General features: G+C 45.3%; 1 protein-coding gene across 1 annotated transcript in view; it reads right to left on the reverse strand.

Moving 5' to 3' along the window:
* Positions 1–183: 183 nt before the first annotated feature.
* The window catches only part of LOC122399595 (protein madd-4-like), a 171,594-nt gene continuing 156,229 nt past the window's right edge, over positions 184–15,548 (reverse strand). Inside the window, exons 10-24 of the mRNA XM_043400383.1 lie at positions 10,501–10,642; positions 10,255–10,348; positions 7,565–7,992; positions 6,902–7,031; positions 6,387–6,600; positions 5,889–6,199; positions 5,601–5,728; positions 5,352–5,519; positions 5,094–5,263; positions 4,813–4,902; positions 3,170–4,244; positions 2,940–3,022; positions 2,418–2,804; positions 2,073–2,226; positions 184–1,842 (exon numbers count right to left, since the gene is read on the reverse strand). Coding sequence (XP_043256318.1) covers positions 1,742–1,842; positions 2,073–2,226; positions 2,418–2,804; positions 2,940–3,022; positions 3,170–4,244; positions 4,813–4,902; positions 5,094–5,263; positions 5,352–5,519; positions 5,601–5,728; positions 5,889–6,199; positions 6,387–6,600; positions 6,902–7,031; positions 7,565–7,992; positions 10,255–10,348; positions 10,501–10,642 — 3,675 coding nt within the window. The 3' untranslated portion in view covers positions 184–1,741. The remainder of the gene's footprint in view (positions 1,843–2,072; positions 2,227–2,417; positions 2,805–2,939; positions 3,023–3,169; positions 4,245–4,812; positions 4,903–5,093; positions 5,264–5,351; positions 5,520–5,600; positions 5,729–5,888; positions 6,200–6,386; positions 6,601–6,901; positions 7,032–7,564; positions 7,993–10,254; positions 10,349–10,500; positions 10,643–15,548) is intronic.

Raw genomic sequence — 15,548 nt, forward strand, 5'->3', positions numbered from 1 at the left:
ACGTCAGCTCGTTTTGGCAAACTGTCTAACTGTGTTGAGGCAAATTCGTTGATAGCGAAAATCTGTTTACAGTACCGTACGACCATGATTCGAACGAACGCAACAAATAATCGTATGGATTTCAGTTTTATGCTTAAACAAAGTAGAAGTATCTTTTTTTAAAAAAAAACATATATATATATATATATATATATATGTTCTCGCTGACATTGAAGAAAATTAAGGTAAATAGCACAAGAAGAATCAGATTATTATAATCAATTAGAAATAAACGCGATCGTTGGCGCGGTTAGCCGCGCGCGATCAGAGGCACACAAGTAACACAAGTAGTTGTTTAACCGTTTCGATTAACAATGGAACGTCGTGTTAACGAATTTTCGCCAGAGGTTATTAACAAAATAGTATATTACAGTACCCTATATAGATTTTATTGCTTAGAATCTATTGGCTTACGTTCGCCCGACGAGGCGCTCGTAGGCGCTTAATAATTCATTTATTAACTTATGTCGTTAGTAACTTTAATAACTTTTATCATCCGTTAACTTAACATTCGTCGATTATTAATATAATTTATACTTTGCATCGTCGAAATGAGAGGTAACGTCGCAATAAATGCGCAAATACATTTACTCCGAGGAAATGTAACGAAGTAAGAAAACATACGCGCGGAATGTACGTACGAGGACACTCTTTGGGAAAATGAAAAAAACGAAACGGAGAAAATATGGGTTTTGAGATTGGCTGGCTGGTGCCCGATGGGGAACGGTGGGGAACGGTGGGGAACGGTGGGGAACGGTGGGGAACGGTGAACACCGAGAACAGTTTACAGAAGAAGCGTAGCGTTTCAGTCTTGGGGTAAAAATGATTTCACCGCGCGTTTTCAAAAACCTAACCGAGCGGATCGATCGATCGATCGTGCGTGTCGTCGAAGTGTACGTAAAAAAATAAAGCCTCGAAGAAGGAATTTTTTGTGCCGTTCTTTACGGGACCGCGGTCCAGAGAGAAACTGTACCGTTCAGCGCCTCAACCCCTTCGTAACAGTTTCATTCTAACATTTCAATAGCTTCAAAGCTCGTCTTTCGAAACACCAACACGAACCGCGACCATCTATCGTTCGCGATCTATCGTTCGCAAAAGCTTCCTTTCAGGATACAATTACGTTTTCTACTATTCCGCTCTCGTTGAACTTGAACAATATCATTTCTGAAACTTGGTTTTTTTTCTTTTTGTTCCGTTTTGGACGAATGCCAGGATTCTCTCGTTCTCCCCTGGGTCACGAGCATGGACAATTAGGAACGGTGCCAAACTAACGCGTTGCGCACGTTCGAAAATTATAGCTTTAATTAGCACACAATTAGGAATTAGATTGTTATCGGGGCACGAAGAATCTCGCGAGTAGGTTGCCTCGAGAGCACAGAGAAGCGCGAGAACACGCGGGAAAGATTGGGGTGGAGGGGGATAATTACCAACGGTAGTAATTTTGATCGCTGTTGAATGTTTCTTACGTATAGCGAGATGCGACGTGGCGTCATCTCCCCATTTTTCTTTTTTCCACTGGTTCGATTGAGAAAGAGGCGTTTGCTTGCAGGTGTTCCAGGGAGCGTTCCGACAAACGACGCCAAGGTAATCTTCGGACTCGTTGCCTCGACCGACATACTTCCCACGCGTGTTTCTCCACCCATCAATTTCGACTTAATTTTAGTTTTCGTGCAACAACAATTGCTAGCAACATCTCTCGGGCCTAGCGACACGACTGACAGCACTGCTTCTGATACAGGGGTACCCTGCACATGTTCAACACCTTCACCCTACCGCACAGTTGCGAGTGGTCCTTGCAGTCGTCTGAAAAATTCCAAACAATGTTAGTATATATTTAATGCTGCCCATTCACTTTTAACTCTTAGAATATTACAATTTAACTCACAGAAGCGATAGTCTTTTAAATTTCTTTAAGAACAATTAAATAGAAACATATTTAAACGAGAGGTTCGATACGATTAGAATAATTAATAAATTTACATTATCGATTCTAAATTATTGGATGACCTAAAATTTCACTAGAAATCTGTTACCAGGTGTCCGAGGACACGGTGGACCTCTACACGTCTTCATAACAGGTGGTCGCGGAATATCTCTGCACGCGTTGCCAGCTGGTTTCTTCGTTCCGAACCAAACACACTGCAAGATTCTATATTTTATGCCATCTTCCTCGCAGGATGCTGTGCACTGTTCAAATTGACAAGTAACCATTTTAGCAAACTATACATTTTATAAATGCCTACGGAGTGAAGAAGAAGATGATTGAACTCTTATAACCGTAAGTCACGTCCACGCATTGTAAAGGTTGCGATGTTAAGGTTCCTTAAGAATCCTTAACAGCAATAGAACTTAAAATGTAACGATCGCGTGGTACATACATCGGACCATTCGCCGACTCTCCACACTCCCTTGCAGGCGTCGTTGTAGCACTCTTGCCTTTGCAGAGGTTTCGTCGTATCGTCGCATTCGTTCAAATCGAGCAGCGTGACGTTTTGCTGACTGTTGTCCGCCTCGTCCATTAAACGACATGTAACGTCGCGTTTTTGCATCGCGGTTTTCCAGTTGAAACACCTGGACGTCTCGCAGGGGGTCCATTCGGTCGTGTGCCATTGGGGGCATTTGCCGAATCCGCATGGCCTGACTTTCTGAGGTACAGGATATCCCGCGTCCTCGCACAGTGTCGCTCCTATCACCGTTCGCGGTGCCACGCGAGAAGAATTTCCAAACGGTTTTGACGAACGTACCGTGCACTGGGCCCCACGCATCTTAACGCGAGCAAAATAATTTTTTTCATTAGCTGCAATCTACTTTAGGAGGATAGGTGGTGTTTGAACTCTAACAGTTGTCGAAATCCACATTGAATGCGTGTGAACCGATTACCTAACCAGGAATTTCCTTACCTGAAATCCACTTCCTCCGCAAGTCAGAGAGCACTTTGACCAATCTGTCGTCACCCACTCGAACACGAGATCCTCGGTAGTATCTGTACATTTTCAATTTAATCAGCAAACGGTATACATACATATGTACATAACTTCAAGTATAGATTCATAATTTTAGGAATGTTTAAATGTTTTTGATTAAGAAAGAAGTTATTTTGCAAAAGTGTACACTGGTTTGTTGTACCCACCTAAAATAGCGAGTGACGCAACTGTAGAGTCGACGGTGATGTTTGGTCCAATGGTCGTATTAGCCGCAACATCCAAAGACTTGTTAATTTTCTGGGTTTCTTCGTTCGTTGATTGCTCTCGAAAATCAATCGCGTCCTCGGACGAGTTGTCGCCATCTTCTTTCCGCAAGTTTTTCGAGTACTCATCCTTCTCCGTGATGGTGGTGGTGGTGGTGGTGGTGGTGGTGGTGGAGGATTCTCGGTGTTCGGTCGATGCCAATTCGCTGAGATCTTCCTCCACGTTTCTGGTACTTGTTGTTCGATCGGCATCATCAACCGCGGTATCATTTTCCACGTGGACCCTCCGTTTCATCTTTTCCTCTTCTAATCCCCCAGCCCCGTAATCTTCTGTCCTGTTCAAAATCTCCGTTTCTTCGTCTTTGGTATTCGGTTTTCTCCAAGCGTCGTTCAAACCTTTCAGCGACATCGTGGAGAAAACGTGTTCGGTTTCCGAATGATCGTGATTCCTTCGATTTGTCCCTTTCCTGAAAGATTTCATCGCGGAGCTGTCGTGGTTGGGATTCGACTCTGGAATATAATAAACCTCCTCGTTGTGCGAAGTGGTTTCTGGTTTTGTGGTTTCTTTGCTTTGATCTTTGGACGTGGAGTTCCAATGGCTCTTAATATCCGGGCTGTTCTGCCATTGTCTTTTCACGTTCTTAAGGGATTCCTCGATGTAGTCGTTGTCAAAGTCCGTAGACGTTCCCGGATCGTTGTAGCTAGCAACAGGTGGTGTGATCTTCTTCACTGGGTCTTTACCGTGCTGGAGTCCGAATATAGATTCGTCCAGATCGTAGGGATCAACGTCTATGAATATCCTTTCCTCGTCTGGTCCGATGGTCTTGTCCGGAATTACGGTGTTGCGGTATAAAGTGTCCAAGTTCTTCTCTACGTTCTGGTACCTCAGACCGGAAGTTTTGCCTGGCATGGTACGTTTCGTTACGATTGTTTCTTTTCGCGTGTCATCGACGAACGTCAACGGTGTGGTTTTCTGAGATCTTCCGGCAGAATTTTCACCGTGGAACGGCCAATATTCCTGTTGGATAATTAACAATTAAAACACTTAAACGCACGACTACCGAATGGAACAGACACACGCGTGTTTTCAGGCGAGAGAAAGTTTTCTCGAGATATCAAGACGATGCGATGGTTTGGTTCGGTTCGGTTCGGTTCGGTTCGGTTCGGTTCGGTTCGGTTCGGTTCGGTGATTTCATAAATCTTTACGTATTTAATTTCCTCGATTTTTTAATTTTTTATTTACTTATGCTTGATGAAACAAATTAATACGTTGAGATTTATACTTATGAGATCTGTCTTAACTTGTTTTTTTATTTTATAGACTGGAGAAAATCATGGTATAAGAAGAAGCTGGTCACTGGCTGGTGAATGGTTGATATACATATATGTAGATATTTGCCTCGAGTACAATTTACTTACCCTATAAATACACAAAGACTTATGAAATTACTTTATAGAAGTAATTGCAAAAGAGACGGTTAAGGAAAATCTGAAAATATTTTCAGTTTCGTTAAGAGAAGTTCTGGAAGAAAGACTCAATGCCCGACGATTAATTCGGCTGGTATATGTGGCGCAGATTATCTCACCTTTAAACTCGATATAAAATAAGTTAAGTGCGGTACGAGAGTAGAGGCAGTTGACGATGCAGTCGATTCCACAGATTCGTGGTATCCTGGCTGATATATTTTACACCGGGTATATCCACCATCGCATAAAGTTAATCCGTACATATAGGTAGCAGGAAAGTAAAGAGTTGTAGACGAAGAATTAGTTCACCATGCGTTCATCGGAGGGTTTCGATAATATTTTTCGGAGAGCGGAGTTGAGGGGAAGAGTACGACTTGGATTTTTGATCTGGTGATGTTACCTGGTTTTCCGAGGTTACAGTGTGCTCTTTGTGTACGAGCGTCGAATCTGGCGGTGTCGGGCTAGTTTTCTGTTTCCTCTGATGCGGCTTCGTCGTGGGTTTACTTGGGAAAGCTCGTTCGTGGCTTAAATCTTCGCTGTCTATAGGTACGAAGAGGTTCCCGTAGGCGGCTGTAGGAGATTTAAAGTCGTTTATGGCAATGCATATCCATGTAAATTTCGAATTTGGTAAAAATGTTTAAATAGGCTTTTTTTTTACCCGCGCGATCAGTGTAGAGGCTCTCTCCGGAATTCGCCGGAGCGGAGTCCAAGTTTGCGTTTCGTTGAAAGTGGACGGAATTGCTCAGTCGTAAATATTCCTCGCTGCTAATCTGCTCTTTGGAACGAAATTTTACGATCAGCTGCGTCCCCGCGTGCGAATTTCCCGCTGAAAGAAACATTTCTACGGTACTCTGTCTGTCGTGTTCGATCAAGTTCGTTCGATATAGGAGACACGATTTACTTTTACCTATGCACGAGTAGATACCGGAGTCCGCGTCCGTTATCACATTTATCTTCAACGCTCCCTTTTTGCTGATCTTGTACTTTCTCGATCTCCTTAATTCCTTGTTATCCTTGGTCCATTTGATTTGCGACCTGAAAACGTTTCGATTTTATCAACAGAGGCTCGTTTCTACGTATGGAGGAAATGGATGTCCTCCTTTCGTGCTAAGCCGTGACATTTTCATCCACCACGGATAATACCGATCGGTGAAACCGACGTTTCTACGCTTCCGTATCCGAACAGTAAACTCACTTGTCGAAATTCCTAACGGGACAACGGATTTTTATGGAATGCGTGCCTTGGAACACCTTTGCGACGCCACCGATTTTCAGATTCACTTCCGCGGTTAGGTCCGTCTGATTGTACGTCGTGTTTTGGCTAGAGATTATCGGTAAAGGACCAGCCCCCATGTCGGGACAAGCTCTGGTGTTGCAGGGCATCTCAGTCGCGGGCTTCTCCGACATGCATTCACGATCCTTGCGACTCTGTCTATGTCCCTGGGCCATTACTTGCTCGCAGGCCACTTTGCGTCTCATCACGCCCCCGTTGCAAGTCTTGGAGCACTGAAACAACACACCGTTTCCAACACCAATTCCATTAAACTAAACTAACGCACGATTTGTATGATATCGCGGAAAGCTCCGGTGATATAACACCACCCGTTAAGGCGAAACCAAAGGTAATCGCGATAATTCGATTTCGACGCTCTTTCGGATCGTTTAATTCACCGTTTAGAGAGAAAGTAGGTACCTTGCCCCAGTCTCCTGCACTCCATTCCGCCGGGCAATCCAATACGTTGCAGTATCGTCGGTCGGTTGGCTGCGGCTGTGGGCACATGTGGTTTGGCACAGGGACTGCCTTACCTGTAGAGCCGCGTATCACTTCGTGTATGCACGTGACATCGCGTGTCTGTATACCGATCCCGCATGGTCTCGAGCATTGCGAGAATTCACTGTAATTCCATCTGCCGAATGGAAATTAATTCCAATAATTAGCTTCGCGTCTAACGATGCTTCGATTACGATACGAACAAACAATTTCTAGAATAAAAGACATAGAGTTAATCCCACAAGTATTCGTACCTTGGTTCCTTTATGGAAGAAATTTTTTGAAATCAAACGATGCACAGAAGATTTTGCAAATAAACTTTTTGCTATAAACGAATACATTGTATATGTCTAATATTCTAGAAAACATTAAGTAAATCAGATAATTGAACATTTTCTCGATGATAATTAATTGTGTGATCGAGGGCGTTTCGTTACCTAGGAGGGCAAGGATGATCGTTGCAGACCCTTATCCTGGCTTCTGGTTTCGTTTCGGTGGTGCACAACAACGGCATTACGGTCTTGCCTGTGTCGTCTCGTACGCAATTTATTATCAGGTTTTGTACACCTAAAACACATCAAAGGAACATCGATATCGATCGTCGATGTTGGGATATCTCTATCCCTGCGTTCGGCTAAATCGACTACGTCGTAACCGTTCGACGACTTTAATCTATCGGTTCGATGCAATTCAATCGGCTGACTCGTTGCTAAGCACTGTTAATTACATAATCGCGTTTAATTATCCCGGATAATTAAGCGCGCTATGCGAAACGAACGCAGATCCATTCCGTTGAGCCTTTCTGATCTGATCGTTGATAATTCCCTGGCTTATGCTTGCGGTTGATTGGCGTCGACTGGAATGCAGTATTCACAGATCAAAGATCGACAATATATTCTATTGTACGTATCAAATAGATAATTCCATTAAAGGATTCTTTGAGCGTGTTGATAACGTCTGTCGAACGAGTACCTTGCGATTCAACGAATGGTTCATGAAACGAATAAGAATTCGCCAGGCAAAATAAGTTCAAAATGTGGAATAGTTTAGAAGATGGTTGGTCGTCCGAGTTAAAAGTTAAGTGAGACAAGATCTCTTACCTCCGAGGCAAGTGGCGCTGCAAGGGGTGTAACCAGACTGCTTCCACGAGTAAGTGGTCTGCACGTCGCTTCCCGGGGCGACCTTGATGCCACTGTCGTAACTACTCCCGCTGGAACCGCCGGAACCGCCGGAACCGCCGGAACCGCCGGAACCGCCGGCCGATGATCTGTAGGTGTCCGTCAAGCTGGGTTCGACGTATCCGCTGTCGCCGACCGTGTCGATGCCGTACGACAGCCTGTTCTCTATCATGGGGCACGGCTCCGTCACGCACTTCTCTATTTTGGTTGGTTTCGGGCCCGAGCATTGTCGGTCCGGTAGGTTCGCGATGGTCCGACTGAATTCGAGGAATATTTTGCAACGAACGTCCCGATGCCTGGTCCCTTCGCCGCAGGTCACGCTGCACGGCGACCATTCGTCGGCGATGAACCTGGAGGGTCGTTCGTTTCATCATTCGCGTTTAAAATCGTAAATCTCGCCCCTCGGTAACTCGCGGATTCAACCTGGCTCTCTTATTCGGGACTCGAATTATTTACAAGTCTTTTATACTTTCAGACTCGTTATTTACTTTTATCGTAAAATGGTGGAGAACGGTATACATACATATAACCCATGATCGATATGGTTTATTCAAAATATACAATATTTTACCGTATGCAAATTGCAAATTTGATCCATCAAGTACAGGAAGATATAATGTTAGTAGTCTAAATCAGAAGATCGAAACCTAGGATTTTCATCGTAATTCAGTTTAAATAAATCAGTCCAAGAATTATTGCGTAGAATTTAGCAAATCTGAAAAGAAGTCACAAGTTCTACGGCGAATGCAAAATGCAGATTCGAATTACGGACGGAATACTCTACCAATTCTTTCCTTTTCAACGGTCTGACAAGACGAGGCAAAATATGAAGGAAATTTGTACGAACGAATCCGTGTATCTACCTTTTCTTACCTTTATTCTCGAATCAAACGTCGCATAAGATACAGAATTTATCGGATTCTTTAGGTTATTCGTAGCTCATAAAGCGACGTGCACGTCTGTCCCGTCATCAATTGGATCGTATAAATAACGGTCGATTATTTATTTAGAATTACGTCCGAACCTTCGTCTTTCGTTCGCTTTCCCCTTCACGCGACTCGAGACCGGACCATTCAAACTTATTCACGAGCACCCACTTTCGTCTATCAATCAACGATTTCCTGCCGGCAACAACGCTTTCAATTTGCTTCCGCCCGAGAGAGTGTTTCGACCTATTTCCGCGTCACTTTGATTATCCTAGATATTCTATATTTTTTACGAACGTAGATGGTAAACGTGTTTTTCTATTCAATTTCGCTGGGTTCAAGGCTACACGAAACGATTCTTCTCGTCGAATCAAATACAATTCTTCTAGCGAGTATAGAGACGCGGGACAGTTCTACGCTACAAATTATGCATGCTGAGCCTATATAGCGAGGGGGGACGAGGGTTATCGAGGAATAACGGAAACCGGAAAATTGGAAAAACGTAGGCGGAGAAAGGAACGATGGTAACCGTCTACGTAACACTATCATCGTAAGTCTATGCTAATGCTTGTTCTACGGCATTCGCGTTATGCGGTAATTAAATCACGGCAAATCTCGTGATCTCGTAAATGCATTAGGAGCAAGAGCTAGGAAAAAGTTAGCCAAAAGAACGAATAGGGAGGGAGAGGGATTAAGTTCCCTCGAATTTAAGCGGGGACGAGATTCAACTTGGAAAAGTCTCGTGCGTCAGCAGAAAATGGAGCCCCGTCGCCGCCGGTGAAACTATTTTTCGCGGATCGTGGAGATTCTATTCGCCTCGAAACGGACGGGGGAGGAAAACATCGCTGGCGAATTATACATTGCTGGCTAATCGTGCTCCAACAATATTCTTGCTGACGCACGACCGCGATACGAAAATGCTTCTAAAACTCGCTTAGCCCTGATTTTGTTCGAAAAAGAGGAGCTTCGATCGGACTTTGCTGTTCTGCGGTGAATTACACAAGCGTGCGGGGAATCTACGAATCTATCGACACGCGGTGGAGGAAATGGGTGGGGAAGGGGGGGTGGGGTGTGGCAGGTAACAAAGAAAACGAAAGAAGTGTGCTTCGCACCGTCCGGAGGCAGGCACAAGTGGCGTTGGGAATTCGGGGCAAGGGTGGAGACACGAAAACAGAGCGAGACGAAATTAAAAGAAGAAGAGAGAAAGAAAGTGAACTGGGCTGGATTTGGTGCAAGTGAGAGAAATAGTATCAAAGAAGAAACGAAAGGTAGATAAGAAAAAGAAGAAGAAGAAGAAGAAGAAGAAGAAGAAGAAGTAGAAGTAGAAGTTAAAGTGATAGAAGAAAGAGACACAGTAATGGGATACCTCAGATACAACCAGCCACAGGCAAAGTAGTTCGTATATCTGTCGGGACAGACCAATTGACGTCAAGAAATGAATGCTTTTAAGACTGAAAGATGTCTATATAGCTGTTCGTACGAGTTTCGTGTGTAAAATAAATATGATCATCGCGCGTTTTCCACGCGTTCACGTACAAGAACCAAATTCCAAAAAATTATTAGTATAACTTTTTATTTAAGAGATTTTTTGTTCTAATTAACGGTTTCGAGGCGGCTTACTTGGGGGGAGGATCGATTCAAGCGACTTGTCCTGTGTACGTTTAACGATTTTCGTCGGTTACTCACGTGGATTCCGAAGGTATCGGTTGGTCTATCAGCTTCTCGGACACCGGAGGTGGCGGGTATGGTTGCATCAGGGGCTGCGTCATTTCTTCGCTATCTGAATGGAAAGGTTCGCGTAATCTCGTTCGAAGCATGGGTGAGATTCGCGCGAGAACTCGATGGTTGTTCCCGACTCGCGCGAATCTCGAATCGGCATAGGAATGGCGCGCTCGACGCTGCTGCATGGGAATCGTAACTTATAGAACTTACATATCGGACAGACGATGTTTGTCTTGCACTCTTGCTCGGTGTGGGGCCGTTCGGCGGGATCGCAGTCATTCGAGATGGAGCCAACCGCGTCCCTGCACTCGATCGTCCTTGTTCTGATGCCGGTACCACAGGTCACGGAACACTATCGATCATCACACACACAAACGAGGAAAAGTAAACGGGAAAATTGTATTCGTGAGAAACGAAAGTTTCAAATTTATTCGTAAGCTAGCTTTTGTTCGCAACATCGTTCGTTTGGACGTCACATTAGAAAAGTTAATTCGCAACTGTATAATTTTTATTCGTTATTCGCGAACAAAGCACTGTTCTGCCTTTGTCCGATTGGAATGCTGTGCACCGTCCAGAACTATAAAATTCTGATATCGAGCAGCGTCTGGCATAGGCTCGGAATGGGTTGATACAATGAAAGAAAAGCCTCTGATTAAGTTTCATCGCGTGCGGAATTAAAACACAGTCAGAAGCCAAGTAAATTTCAATCGGACCGAGTGTTCCGTGTGTCCCGTGTTACGGAATCCCGTGTTTAGCGTGGAGGAAGGGCGATCGAAATCTTTCAGCGACATACCGATTCCCTGTGCTGTTTTATCGGGACCGATCAGATTCGCTTTTATGTCGAGCAGAATCGGAGTCGAATCTCGAGTGGCAGGAGGGTACCATTTTCAGCACCCCGCGTCGGTTCACGGCGACCGATACCGGGACCGGGACCGGGACCGTTTTGTTCGAGACGCGTCCTGGCCTCAAACATCTCTCAGCCAGAATAAAGTCTGCTTGATCGGGAAAGTAAGAGTACCGAGGTGTGGGCTGAACGGTTTAGAAGCGAGCGAGCGAGACGGACGGCGAACAAAAAGCCCGGATGCCGGAGCTATCGTTCAAGACGTCCAAGGTGGAAAGGTAACATGAACGGAAAAGCAGAAACCCGACTTAGGCACTCTGCCCTCTCTTTTACCACCTCCGTCGCTATTTGCTTTCCCTCTTTTCCGTTCCTGTCTCTAAACCCAGATCAACCCTTTTTTCTCTTTGCCTATCTTCGCGCTATTACAAATTAATTAATTCCGACTGTTAAAAAATTGCGAGTACGATTGTTGTTGAGTAATTGCCAAACGATTCGCCCTCCTTTTCAATCTCTATTTTTCTCTTTTCTCTTTCGTTTCCTCCCTTTTCTGTTTTCCAACTTTCATCTCAACGTTTCCCCTGATATTCCCTCTTTTTCCCTTCTTCCTTTCCCGTCCTCGTTCCTTCTTATCCCACGTCTTTCTCAGAGCTGCCCATTCCTCGGAAGTTTGAGGAGGAGGTCCGATATCGCAGGGAGTGCTTTAAGGAGCTCCGTGCTTTCAGTTCAATATTTGCATGGCTCCTGAGCTCACAAAAGAGAGAAATCTATCAATTCCTGTCTTCCAGGGGGCGGTGGTTCTCCCTCTCTGTTCGCAGCTTCGGATGAAATCATTACCGTGCTGACGGGTATAAGAGGCTGCCTTTATGTATCGGTAGCAAAAGGATACCGACGCCATCTCATCGCTCCTGGCAGCCTGCACAGTTTCCTTCGTCAAGAGGAACGGCGGACCCCACCATTGTGTATCGATCAAGTGCGAGATGAGCCGTAAATCACACCACGCAAACTTTTGCTTACACGCGACTAGGGATATTTTCGTGCCCTCTTCCAAACCATCCTTCCTGTTTACCGCCTTTGTTATCGGACCCGATGAAAACGAGGATATCGTCGAAAAGTCTTAGACGACAACTTTTCCTCCGCAACTTTCGAAATGCCGAAAACTTGGCTTCTCGAGAAGATTAGATTAGACACCGGTTGCTTTATAATACTTTTCCTTTCTTATTTTAACATTAACAGAAATGTGATTTTTCTATGTATACGAGAGATAGCTCGAACCGATAAATAACTGATGCGCTCGAAGCGTCGACCGAAAGTAATTTTTCCGACCCAAGTGTAACTCGGAGGAGTGCGTGTAGCGAAAAGCAGCTCTGTTGCCAGTATCCATCGAAAAATGAAACGTCGTAAATCAAACGGACCGCGCTTTCTTCGTACGCGACTAGAATTTTTCAGCATCGGTGGCTAGAAGCGTGACAAACCTCCGACGTTCTCCCAGTGATTTTATTACGAGCATCGTCGCACGATTTTCTTACCGTTCCCGTTTCGCCGAATCAATCTTAAACTCGGGAACGTAACGCGGTGATAAAGTATCTTCCATCAACTTTTTCGAGAGCCTTCGATCGGAATTTGCATTCTACGACGGGCGTCATCTTTGTCGCAAAGTTCTAGTTAACTGGAATTACTTGAAATTTCTGCAGAATCTTCAGCAGACTGTTCCGTGCTGTTCCGTGAAACACGGAATACTAATAAAGGTCGAGAAAGTCGGTATGAAAATTTTATTCCATTCGCTGTCAAGTTGTCGCGCGTTTCAATTGTCTAAAAGATAATCCGAGGGTTTTATATGTATCAACATGTACCATCGACGTGGCGCGGCGCGGCGCGGCGGTGCAGTTTCCGAGTGGAAAGTCGGAGGAAAAATGGCGTGGCATTCGACGCGTTAAAACAGGTTTCTCGCTAACAGGAGAAACAAACTGCTCGAGACGCGAGCGGAGACCGGTAATCTCCCAGCGGGCGAGGAAAGAAAACAAAATTTAACTTTCAATTTGCAGGCTGAATATTTCTTTCCTCCGGTTTCTTTCCGATCCCGTGGCCGTTATCGGTGCTCGTGGATCTTAAAATATTCCAAACCGTGGAATGGACGACCACGATCCGTCGTTAGGCGCCGCATTATGAGTCCGCACGATCCGCGAAATACCGCCGCGGCGTAGGTTTTTTTACGTACCACGGCATAACGGTAATAAATACGGTATCTGGGATCCACGAGTGCATTTAGCGGGCTCATGAATAAAGCATAACTTCGGGGTTGGATCCCGCGGGGAATCTCCCGTTGATTTTTCCCACTCGTCGTGTACCAGTTGGGAAAGTTCGCTGCTGCTGCTGCTGCTGCTGCTGCTGCTGCTGCTGGTCGGGGAACGAGAGGTTGCTTCTTCGCTCCCGACCTTCTTCTTCCACAACTTGTCCCTTATTGTTGCGTCTCTTTGCACCTTTTATTGCACCCTGGCAGTCCCTGCACCGCTGCGAGGTTGCATCAACAGCCCGGGACCACGAGTCATTTTTACCCATTGCTCGTTGCATACGGAACACGCTTCTCTTGTTTCTCTCGTCCGGGCGGCTGAGATACGATGCTGTAAAATTTTATTGTTCCCAGAACTTTGTTAGCGTTTCCAGTTTGTCCCTGAATATAAACGAAAACGCGTCTAGCGCGCCAAGTTACAGACAAGTTGTTACTTTAATTCCTTGCACCGAAACACCGTCGCGTCGCGTCGCGCCGTTCTCGTCCCGATGATGATGATGATGATGATGATGGTTCGTTCTCACAGAACATCGGAACGCGTCGCGGAGAATCGCGTAAACTGTAGGTACACCGTTATGCTAAATTAACCGTGGGCGACTGTTTGCTCGATGCATCGAGCAGGAATAAAATAAAGAGGGAGAAAAATCCAAGAGTCTCGAGTGAGCTTAAATTTTCATAAACGCATGAAATCGGACGTGCCCAAAACCAAATGTCTGGAACGTTTCCAGCAGATATCGCACTTTCCAAGACACGGTCGGTCCGGTCAGACAAGAAATGGCACGAGCACGAGTCGGTCATCGAGCATCGTGCCAAAACGAGCGCCCAAAACTCCCACGGGCGCCACCAAGTCGTTCGAAACCACCCGCGATGTGCCCGCCCTCCCTCCCTCCCTCCCTCCCTCCCTCTATCTCAAATCGCATTCGTTACGACGACGCACGCGAAAATTTTCTGTAAATGTCCACGAGCTGAGCTGCATGTACATATGTGCACGCTGCAACGGGGACGCACTTGGCGGCGAGCCTCTTGATGCCCCGTTTCGAATCGATTTGCGTTCTTATCCGCGAATGTGTGCGACCACGCTCGTCCAACAGTGCACACCAGTGGTGCCCAACACTCCACACACGTGGACGGAGTAAATTTTTGTTATTTACGAACGACCAATACAAATTTTCGATTCGCTCGTAAACTAATTTCCACGTTTCGTTCCCAAGTCACCCCTAGTCACTGCCTAGTTTTCGTTTTATTTCGCCCACCGAGGAAAATTGTTGTGCACCACTGGTATACACCGTCCACCACGAACGCAATCCGCAACGATGAATTCGTCGAGCGTTTTCCACGAGAATGCACTCCTCCTTGCCTTCCACCATGCTCTTTCTTTCTACCGCCTCTCCTCTCGAACCTCTTATCGCGCCTGTATTTTTTTTTACACGCCCATTTGTCTACCACTCGGTCGTAGCTTTTGTAAAATGTCCCCTTGAAGATCGCAAAATTGCCCCTTTCGCGTCGAGATCCCGCGATCCCCTTTCAACGTCGCGCATTCCATACCGCGCTTTGAGCTTCATATTATGATTTCGTGTTTACGAAGCGGAACGATGAAATTAAATTACCTTAGGGCACTTGTAATTTCAAGTATCTTCAATAGCGCCGATCTCAACGCGTTTCATCTCACTTTACGTATGAAATATAATTTCAGTTTGTACAATAGATTTCTTCTTCTTTCTAATTACCGTCAAATTTTTTTTCTCCTTCGTTTCACATCGTGTAGATATTTTTTTTATTCATTTTCGTAACGACAATATCGTGCATCATTAATTCGAAAGAATCGTCCCCGTTGCTCGAAAATGACAAATTTTATTTCGACAGTTTCGAGTCCTCGAGCTCGACAAAATCTCCAGCGGTTAAAGAAGAAACGGAAAATTGCATTCTGCGGTGTCTGCACGGGCCGACGTTAACCCCGACGAAACGCGATAACAAAACATCCAGCTCGCACAAAGCAAATTGTAGAACGAGTTTCATTTCCCTTTGCAACAATCAGCCCGACCTGTTTACTGTTCCCAGAGGAAATCGGATTTCCTGATACGAATAGACAGATATAACTGGATAGAGAAACGTTACGCGTTCGTCCGCCTC

The sequence above is a fragment of the Colletes gigas genome, unplaced genomic scaffold (genome assembly GCF_013123115.1).
Source record: "Colletes gigas isolate AHSC1104 unplaced genomic scaffold, ASM1312311v1 Colletes_gigas_Sc00014, whole genome shotgun sequence".
Taxonomy (NCBI): Eukaryota; Metazoa; Arthropoda; class Insecta; order Hymenoptera; family Colletidae; genus Colletes; species Colletes gigas.